Source organism: Sinocyclocheilus anshuiensis, unplaced genomic scaffold, assembly GCF_001515605.1.
Source record: "Sinocyclocheilus anshuiensis isolate Anshui unplaced genomic scaffold, SAMN03320099.WGS_v1.1 scaffold891, whole genome shotgun sequence".
In the NCBI taxonomy this organism is placed as follows: domain Eukaryota; kingdom Metazoa; phylum Chordata; class Actinopteri; order Cypriniformes; family Cyprinidae; genus Sinocyclocheilus; species Sinocyclocheilus anshuiensis.
In genome coordinates, this window is record NW_015546076.1 from 440,512 (window position 1) to 451,766 (window position 11,255).

Here is an 11,255-nt window from a genome sequence, read left to right on the forward strand (position 1 = left end):
ATATAAAGTAGGGCTGCACAATTAATCGAATTTCTAATCGTGATTACAATTACGGATGCCACAATTACGTAATCGTTCAAAGCGGCAATTAATCGTTCAAAGTCCACTTATGTTATTCTGCGTGCTTAAGATGCGTTTTTTCTTTCTACATGTTATCTTAAGGGTTTTTCCCATTATTTTAATTTTAGTTTTAGTATAACATTATAATACCATTCATATTTTTACTTTTTTTATAATCTGAAGAAACCAATCCGATGTATAGTTGACATTTGAGGCTTAATACTGTAGAAAAGCACTAAACGTTTTTCAGTTAGTGTTTTCAGCTTGTTTATTTTCATATAAAATTACGGCATGCAGTTGCATAAAACAATGGTATAAACATCATTCAATGTAAATTGTGATAATCGTAATTAATAATCGCAATTACAATTTCAAGGGAATAATCGACAATTATGATTTTTGTCATAATCGTGCAGCCCTAATATAAAGACCATTGCAGACCCTCATCAAGTCAAAAATATATCAATAAAAATGTCAGATAATTTCATATTTTTATGGCAAGGTTAGTTAGTGATATTTTGTAAGAAAAAAAAAAACCATTGTAACCCCCCCCCCAAGCTTAAAATGTAGCTTTTTTTAAGATAATGATTAAGATTGATTACTTATATTAAAGTTAGTACTTTTTACTTGACATTTTAGAGTCATTAAATTTAATCTTTTTTTTTCAAAACCATATTAAATTGTGAATGCAAACATAAATGATTTTTATTTTCTTTTCTTTTGTATTAGTAGTGTTAATTTTGCTAACTGTGCCAAAAAAAAAGTAAATCCAGGTATGACCAAGTTGTGTATTCAAGGTGTCGTATTGGACATACTAGATTAACTCATGGACATTTATTGATTGGTGAAGACGCACCAAAATATTGCAGGACTCACTTGACGGTGAAAAATGTTTTCTACTATATTTTTAATGTATAATCCTTGCCATGAAATAGCCTGTGAAGCTGATGTGGCGATAAACTTAAATTAAACTGAAACTGTGGCAAAAAAAGTTCATCTACAACCCTTTTTCATTGATAACGATAAGACTGTGACAAGATCAGTAAATAATAATAATGTGACCATATCAACATGCAATATTTTTGATGACAATACGAGACTAATATGTAGTTTAAAATATAAACACTTTCCCAAAAAATCTCTATTGTTCAGCAACCAAAAAAAAGAATAGACAAATAGTTTTAAGTTCCAATCCAAATATCCTGTTCATTCGATGACACGAGCAGCAGTTTTTCAAATGATAACAGTCGTGACTGATAATTGCATTTTTTATAATAATAACAGTCGTGATTGTTTAACCATTATCGTGCAGCATGACTAAATGTGACTAAAATGTCAACGATTTTCATTGACTCGAACAATAGAGACAAAAAACACAGGTTAATATCGACTAAATATGATAAAAACTAGCATTACTTTATTGTGAACACTCTCATAAATCATTGACCAGTAGATTGTAATTTAGAACTCACTATGCTGCCATTATGTCGCACCTGTGACTTTAAAATGACAGTAAACTTTTGCCTCTTTCTTCCATGAACAGGGTCAGGCATTATCGTTCAGTCTCACAGTGGTCTAATCTGTTGGAGGAAGGGGGAGTGTGGGATGTTCTGGAACAAAATCACTGACTCTGTCTTTTGTCTTCTGAATGAATCGTCTAAACTCTAGCCTTTTATTCCCCTTCTAAAGGCTTTCCAATCCTTAAAGCTGTTCCAGCTCACCTTTCCTTACCCCTGGAGCGCATCATATTTCAAGTTACACTTTAGCCCTGTTCTTTGTTATTTAGGGTGATCCATTTGTGACTGAGTGACTGACTGATTGAAAAACATACAATAGTGTGCTTTTTACGGCCACTGATCTGATCTTCTATAATGTCTCCTTGTTTCGACCCTCCCGGCCATGCTCTCGGCTGCAGGGTGAACTGGGAAATGCACTGGAGATTTTCTGAAATGAACAGATCATTTCATGATGTGAATGTGAAATGAAGGGTGAGCTTGTACTTTTAGAGACTAGAAATGAATGTAACTTTTGGGTATAATTCATTACGATTGGCTTATGGATAGAGTGTTGTTTTCTCACATAATAGGTTTGTGTATAATCTGATTGATCAGAAGAGCAGTTTAACTATTACACATCCTAAACGGCTTGGTTCTATCCATTGGTTGTTGATTGGATAGAAGCTGATCTGATTGCGAGTTTGCAGTTGGTTTTAAGAAAGGGGAGGGTTTAAGCAGACAAAATGTTTGGAGAAGTCGAGCATCGTTTCACTGGAAGACGTAGTTATGATATTTTAATTAAAATGTATCAATTATTATTTACTCACCCTCATGTTGTTCCTTCTGTCAAACACAAAAGATGCTTTTTGTGATAAATGCCTAAGCTGGGCTTGACGAGGACAGAAAAGCATAAAAAAAATAGTCAATATGGTTTCTGTGTTATATTCCAATTCTTCATATTATCATATAATAGCTTTTTGTGCCGCAACATATTGTAGTGTCAAATTTGAATAATATTTAATAATAATATTTGAGAATTACCACAGAGGGATCATTTTTTTCACCAAATAACAACATAAGGCTGAAATACACTGCACAGCTTTTATAACATAAACATGTTTTAAAACACTAGGCATTACACACTTGCCGATTTTACAAATGATTGTAGAGGAAAAACTTGGCATCATACACGAAGCAAATGAGGATCACACACACTAACAGACTTTTCAAGTTGTTCCGAACACAACAAAGATGCATGACAGATGAAAACGATATGTGCTTTAAAATCTGCTCAAAATGAAAGACGTTTGATATTTTTCATCTGGACAGATTCATAGTCTAAAGCAGGGTTCCTCGAATCTTGCCCTGGAGGGCCAGTGCCCTGCAGAGTTTAGCTCCAACCCTAATAAAACACACCTGAGCAAGCTCATCAAGGTCTTCAGGATCCCTAGAAAATCACAGGTCAGCAAGTTTGATCAGGGTTTGAGCTAAACTCTGCAGGGCAGTGGCCCTCCAGGACCGGATTTGGGGAACCCTGGTGTAAAGCTAAAAGGTTGCGATTTTCTGTTAAATCTGTCAACTTCATCTACCCAAAACCTGCAGACTGCTAGACTCCTCCAGACTGCAAATCAGGGCAAAAGCCATGTAGTGTATTCCAGCCTTCTTTTGTGTGTGTGAGTGTGTGAGTGTGTGAGTGTGTGAGTGTGTGTGTGTGTGTGTGTGTGTGTCTGTTCCCGGTTGTATGGCTTATAGAAGACCTGGAATATAGTGTACTAGTAGTCGTGGCCGACTTTTAAGTATCTTTTTTTTCACTAAATGATTCAATTGATTGGAAAAGGGCAGCTTGAACGTTCTGCAAAACATCTTATTTTGTGTTCTACAGCAAACTCATTTTTGGAAACTATTCCTTTAAAACAATCCTAGCTCAGGAATTTCATTGGTGTAATTGCTTTGTGCCGAGTGATGCGATGTAGATGTATGTATGTCATAGGAGAAGCTTATTTCAACATACCCCTCTCTGATTATCTTTTCTTTAAGGCCACACCCAGAGGAGGATGAGGGGGAGGAAGACAGAAGCTTGCAGTCAGCAGAGACTGCAGGCTGGGAGGACGCCATTGCTGTTATGGTGTGTGTGTGTGTGTGTGTAGTGCCTTTCTGTATGTCACGCTTCATGCATTGTGCTGCATAATCGTTTGTTTACATGTGCGTGTTCATATACGCAGGCACGAGGAGCGCCGATGGTCCCTGAACTGCCTGCCGAATCTTCTCTGCGCTCATGTGCCAGCACGGCCAGCATGAAGGTCAAGAACGTCAAAAAGTAGGTGTTTATACGTTAAAGGGAAGAGTTCTGTCTCTGTTTTGTCTCTTTCAGACACAGAGCAGAATACTGATGAGCTGTTTTTGTTTTGCAGATTGTCCCTCACCAAAGGCCATTTTCCCAGGCTGGCAGAATGTGCCCACTTCCACTATGAGATTGTTGACTTTGGCTCTGTGCAGGTGAGGGTTTTATGGTAAATGCAGTCCTGCTGAAGGCCATGATCACTCATGGTTGACGGGAATGTGTTAATTAGGCTCTTGGCTGTGTTCTTCGTTTCACTGGTGGCGGATTATCCATCATGTTGAAATTAGGGCTGTGGTTTAAGTTACATGCAATACACATTAGTCTCTGTCAGGTTAGTTGCTATCCTGCAAGATCTTCAGACTGTGGAAAACATCTTGGCTAGCTGTTTGGATTTCAACGTCATTGTTCCTCCCCAAAATGTTATATTTATACAAATGTCTTCAGCATTACCACTGTCCATTTTCTCAGATAATGGCAATATCTGTAAACCGATGACTCCCCTATATTACTGTTCAAAAGTTTGGGGTTGGTAAGATTTTAGTTTTTTTGTTTTTGAAGGAATTCTCTTATGCTCACCTATCTTAACTGAATTTATCTGATCTAAAACTACAGTAGAAACTGTTATAATGTTAAAAATGATTACATTTTAAAATAACTCTTGTCTATTTTAATAAATGTTAAAATGTCATTTATTTCTGTGATGGCAACGCTGAATTTTCAGCATCATTACTCCAGTACTCAGTGTCACGTTGTTATTTTTTTAGAAATCATTCTAATATGCTGATTTGCTGTTCAAGAAACATTTCTTATTATCAATGTTGAAAACATTTGTGCTGCTTAACATTTTTATGTGGTAATGAAAATGGTAATACACTTTTTTTCAGATTGTATTTTTTTTTTATTAGTAATTTGAAACAATGTTCAAGATTTTACAATCATTAAGTATTTACTGTCACTTTTGATCAATTGAATGTGTCCTTATCTTATTTAAAAAATCTTGCTGACCCCAAAATTTTGAATGGAAATGTGCATATGCTCAAACATTAATTAACCATATTTATTGTTGTCGCCTGCATTTCCCTTACATTTTTATATTTCTCTGTGTATAATGCAAGTATAACGTATCATGCTCCAAAATAGCCCAGTTTAGTTTTACATTGCCATTTTAATCAAGCAGTTTTTGCTACTGTGCCTTTAAGACTTATGCAAATGATCTCTGTTATGCAAACTTGCTCATACTTTATCAGCACAGGCCAGGATCCTGCATACTTAACAGACAGTATATTAATGTGGTGATATGTAAATGTGAGCAGTAATATGTTATTATTAATATGATGTTCATGGTCATAGTAACCATGATGATTAATGCCGTGGTGGACTGGAAATGCAGATTTGTATCAGTTCTTTGCAGACATACTCTAATGTACACAAAGTCTCTTTAAGGAAAGTCAGTTCATTCAGCAGCCAGCCTGGTCCAGTTATTGTACATGTGCATTCTAGAGTAAAAGAAAAGCCAATTGGCACTTCATTTGCCACTTTTGCTTTTATAAATGGTCAGTCTCCTCCCCTTCTTTTATACTCATAATGTCTCTGATAGAACATCAGACTGGACATTTTTATTTCAACAAATCCACCCCAGCATGTATTTGTCCAGCCAGATTCGCTTGTTATGCAGATGGGTTCCAGCAGAGAGCAGTAAATACCACTGAGCCCCTCCTCAGTCTTTGCTATATGTACATTATCCTGCTCTGAGAGTCGAGGGTGTTGGTTTTCGGTGCATCATGAGCAGGGTATGGCACCATAGCTGAGGAACAGGAAGTTTGGCCTCACGTCCCACAGCTCTGTGCTCTGTGCCTACATCATCCTGCATGTTTCAGCTCTCAAGGTCACACAGACTCCTGTTCTATTAGATCACATTGAGTCTCCTGAGCGCATTACACTGACACACTGTGGCCGGGAGCTGGAGGAGTCCTGAGTCAGATGTGTACCGGAATACAGATACTCTTCTATGCCAGACTTGGCAATTAAGTAAGAAATTTGATGTTTCGGGAGGAATGTCTTTTAGTACTGCTTCTCTTTTGTTGCCTTCAATGCTTCTGTGCATTTCAGCAGTTAAACGATACTATATCAGTGAACGCATATCAGATAGCAGCAATTTCATGCCATGGTGCCTTTTGTCTGTCCGGTGTAAATTAAAAAAAAATGTTTTTACATTAGATTTACAATAGAATAGCTTCAGAAATAAATGCAAATGAACCAGTTTTGTATAATTAGAGTATTCTAATAACACAGTTTTTGTCTGTATTGTTAATTCCACTATACGAATGCCTTTTTTGTTGTTGTTCAATAACTTAATATAATTTCAATAACTAAAATATTCAGACTGTACAAAATTGGTTTTAAATTCTGAACTTATACAGACGCACCATATATAGTTTTATAAATGTTACATTTTATAAATGATAAATTAATATTTTATTTTAATGGAAAACAATACAAACAAAAAACGTTGAATTTTTTTAAAGGTGACATGAAAATCTTACTTTTCCAGGTTTTAAGTGCTATAATCAGGTCCCTGGTGCATCTACCAACCAAGGAAACATGAAAAAGATTAACCCAGTAACTTTGTTTTGGTAAGTCTTTTTCTGCAAGCGTCTGAAAAAACGAGCGCGTCTGATTTCGCTCCCTTGGTGACGTGGCAAAGGGATCTCATTATAATATTACCGCCCCTTAATCTGTAAACTTCCACTCAAGGCACCGTCATTTTGATTTCACAAGCGACAACGGTGTACCAGCTCTAATGCCATGGCGAAAGTTTGAGCAAAACATGCTAACTGTTCTGTCTTTGGCTGCACAGACGAGCACAGAACACTATTTAGAGTCCCAGCCTCAGAGGAGACAAGAGAGCAGTGGATTTATTGATTTATTTAGGCTACTGTATACTGCTGCTGCCACACAGATCTAAAATAAACAAGCGATTTATTTCCCAGCTGTTTACCTTCACAGACATAACCCACTGTTTTTGTAACTCGTGTGTTTTTAACGTAAACTTGTGTGTGAATGAGAACTTAGTTTAGTACAGCCGCTTTCTGTCCGTGTGCTTTGGATGTGTGCTCTCAGAAAACCATATTATTGCAAAAAGGGGCATAATATGTCACCTTTAAACGTGTTTCAGGGTTATAATAGTTAACTAAAATTAAAACTAAAACTATAAAAAACGTGCTGTTTTTTTTTGTCGTCTAATACAATGCTGTTCATAAATTTGGAATTGTAGTTTAAGTATCTGAATACTGTTTTACTGTAGAATAACCTTGTGTTTAGTCCTATAAACCTGTGTTTAGTCCTAGAATAGGGTATTAAGTTAACATCCCTTCTGTGGCATCTTTATGTAGACCTTTGTTGCATTCCCAGAGGTGGTGTGCATGATCCACATTCCTCGGCTCAGGTTTACAGAGGAATTTTCAGGTGGATCCCTGCCTCCTCCCTACTAGTGCAGAGAGAGATAGAGACGGAGGAAGAACTGGGCCAAATTCAGTGATGCTGTAATAAACATTGATTAAGTCTGAGTTTTCCACTATAAATCGTCTCGGAGAGAAGGGAGGGAGCCCTCACTCACCACCATTTCATTACAATGAATGGACCCGATCCTGCAGGTTTCTGCAGGTTCTACAAACAGTGCTGCTGAACTGTGTGAGAAAGCGTTTCCTAAGGGTGGATTGATCTTGAAATATTGATACTTCTGCTATCTGAGCTTAATCCACATGGCTGATAATACTACTGGGTGAGCAACATCAAGGTTTTGTAGTGAAATGGCAATGTATCAAGTCAGTTTTACTGAAAACTGACGATCAAGAGGTTTTGTAGAATATGTTATAGATGGAACCAGATTCAGGATCTACGTTTATGAAGTAGGTCAGCGCTGGATTATGATTTATCATATTTTTGACTGAAGTGGAGCCTGTTTAACTTTTGCTCTCCAAGACTTTGGGCTCATCTCAAAGACATGCAATAAACCTGGCATGTATGCATCTTTAGGGGAAGATGCATCATGTGATTGAATTGCTGACAACCCTTGTGTAATTTATGGCACTGTAGATTAGCCGTGGCTCCAGATGGAGAAAGGTCAACTCATGATCACTAGGTTACTCTTTCTAGCTTTTATGTAACTTGAGGAATTTCCTTGAGGATTATTGCTGCTGAAAAAGCTTTTGCTGGAATTTATTATACAAGTGGAATTTTAAACCACAGATTGTGTGGCAAAAAGCTGTGGCCGTTGACCTTTGGTGTCTACTTTTTACCCATTTTCATCACAGTTGCAAATAACAGACCAGGTGTTACAAACTTAAATGCGCTTATGTCTTTAATTCAGTATTACAACAAGGTTTGAGTAGATTGTTTGCATGATCTGGGATTTAGCTAAAGGAAAAAAAATCGGCATGCTTTTTTCAGAAGAATTTTCCAGACCAGTGGCTTAGACAGGGCCTGTCATGGTAAGGTTACAAAGTGGCATTTTCACCACAGCATTCAGTTTTTAAAGATTGTTTTGAGGTCAACTTGTATGTGGGGTATACTCCTTGAAGTTGTCAAAATAACATACACATTTACAAATGTATAGTCTTTCTCTTCTGGGAATATGACCCAAAAATATTGATGACTCATGGGAAGTTTCTACTTGTGAAATCATAATTACACTGTGCATTTAAGAGGTTTCAGTCAGAATAACATGGGCTCATTGGGCAATTTGTATTTCTCATTTCAGTTTGTTTATAACATCCAGACAAAGACAAGAAGCCTTGAAATCAAAACTGCAATTTGTAATAATTTTTTAAGCCATGATATTACAATAAATAGAAAATAGAAAAAAAAAGATTTTATTTTTTATTATAGTTATTATATCTGTGTACATATATACACAAAAAGTTTCCCACTAATAATCAAGGCATTGTGTAGATGTTAATTTATTTTACTAATTTGGTAAACATGATGAAGACGGATTGTGCTCAAAACACTGCAATTTATTAAATTACATAAAACGTTTTGGGAGCAAAGATAGCAGTGTGCCAGTGTTCCAACTTGACTTTGACGTCATGATTTTTTTTTTTAAAGGACAATTGCTTTTTTTATAAAGTATGTCCCACCTTCATTTCCTGTTTCAGTAGGAAATACATCAAAAATAAATAATAAAAAGAAAATGGTGTTTGTCCAACCATTTTTTTTGTTACTGTTGAAATGGAAATGTGAAATGGAAATGCCTTTATTATTGAGTTATCAAATATATTATTTTTCCTAAACAACATATCATCAGAAAATGAGTCTATATAAAAATCAGTCTATGATATTGAAAATTGTAATAATTTTGTGTATAACGGAGCACAATAATAATAATAATAATAATAATAATAATAATACATGTCAATAATGTTAGTGTTTGATTTTAAGGGTGTTTTTAGTTACTTTTGTAAAATAAACAATTTCAGTAATTAATTATCACCATTGGATGCCTGACGTTAAAATCCCAAAACCATTTTAAAAACTGCTGCACTAAACTACAAACAACATCAGAGATCGATGTACATGTCCTGTTCTGAGATCAGTATCTGAGAGCGCAGCTCCGTTCTGCATGGATTCAGTGGGAGGGGCTAAGATGGGACACCGCATAATGCATATCCCTCTACTGCAGGAGATGAAGAAGGGAAAAGGTCTGTGTTTTAACTGCAGCACATTGCTGATTTTCATTCTGCTGTAAATCGGGCTGTTTGTTTTTGATGAGCTGGGCTGACTGAGCACAGGCTGCTGGTCTGTGGGGGTGTGTGTGACGGGTTACTGCGTCTGCGTGCAGCAGCCGTGCAGAACATCAGCAGAGAGGCTGAATAAGGAAAGGCTCAGGTGCCAGACTATAGGGAACTATCGGGTTGGGCCCGAGCGTGCTGATAAGACGAGACAGACAGCGTATCAGTGAGTATCCATGCTGTTTCATTGGGAGAGGAATAATTACATCCTCTTTGAGGAAATGAAAATCCTTGGCTGCTTTGTCATGTGGCAACAGCCATGCAGTGTAGTGTTGAAAACGCACATATGTATACTAATATATATATACTACACTGTATGTCTTATTTTGTGTGATGTTCTCAATTTGCAATATTTGTTTTTTTTCCCTGCAGTACTTTAGAAATTGTGTAAGATAAGATTACTTTTTTCCAGATCTTGAATTAAGTTTTTATTTTTATGTTGATTATATTAAGTTTATTTTTCTTACCTCATTGACAAATTTTGATTCCATTTTTTTGTCACATTTAGTTTCACAGCAATAAACTTAATTTAATATATATATATAATCTCTAAAAATAATCCTTAATATTTTACACTGTTTTGCATTTCAAGTAAATTTACTTTAAGGTTGTTTATTTATTTACTTACCTATTTTCATTTTTACTGGAAAATATAACAGAAAAATTGATTTACAAATGATTTATATATGTATGTGTATATATTGTGTAAGTTTCTGTTAGTTTTATCTAGAAGTCATCAACACTTTCATTTGTTTAATGCATCCTGAAAGTGGCTCTGTGTTGGATCAGCATTTTTTTTTAAATCAGATAAAGGGATGCAGTTCTTGTCTTTGATGTGTATGGGGAGTCTGCATTACTGAGATGATGCAGAGAAGTAAATTACAGCAGACACTACACAGGAGTGTTTGCCTTTCTGGATGTTTAATTTGCATATCAAACCCCTGAATCACATCAGCTTTTGGGCTCACATGTTGTGATGTTTTATAGAAGAGGATCATATAATGTTGGGCTCAGCCGGTAGCTGTGGAAAAATCCTTCATAAAGTTGCACTGGAACAGCTACACCAGTGTTTTGGGAATATTCCATGAAGTGTTGGCATTGTGAATCCAGAAAGAAGCAGACACTGTTGAGGGGTGATATACCTGCATATACCCGTTTCTTCTTTCTGTCATGTGTAGATGTCTTGTTGTCTGTGTGTCACTCATCAGGGCCTGTTGTTTCTTCAGTCTTTAAAAATCCATCGTCATGTTTGAGCTGTGCCACTGCTACAGTTCCAGCTGCAGCGAGAGCATGTGTCTGTATTTCTCTCATTCTCTCTCTGGAGCTGATGACGTTTAGTCAAGATTTTTACATGCCATTATTAATTTTAATGCTTTTAGTTTGGCTTTATATCATGATTTTAGCTATAACGTCAATTTCTTCTACTGTTTTCATGCTTTGATGCACCACGTTAGGCCTTAGTCTTGAATGTTTTACACAATCTTTGCATTTTGATGAAAGTTTTTCAGTGCAGGCTGAAATTTTGGATATGAAGTGGTTGAAGAAGACAACGTTAATGCCAATTATTTG

At 36.2% G+C, this 11,255-nt stretch overlaps 1 protein-coding gene across 4 annotated transcripts in view; it reads left to right on the forward strand.

Annotated features, from left to right (window-relative positions):
- LOC107699902 (rho GTPase-activating protein 32-like) overlaps nt 1-11,255 on the forward strand; it is a 30,144-nt gene that overhangs the window by 5,333 nt on the left and 13,556 nt on the right. For all 4 annotated transcript variants that reach the window (XM_016501345.1, XM_016501346.1, XM_016501347.1 and 1 more), the window contains 3 exons: nt 3,594-3,681; nt 3,779-3,873; nt 3,968-4,052. In XM_016501345.1, the coding sequence (XP_016356831.1) occupies nt 3,594-3,681; nt 3,779-3,873; nt 3,968-4,052 (268 nt within the window). The remainder of the gene's footprint in view (nt 1-3,593; nt 3,682-3,778; nt 3,874-3,967; nt 4,053-11,255) is intronic.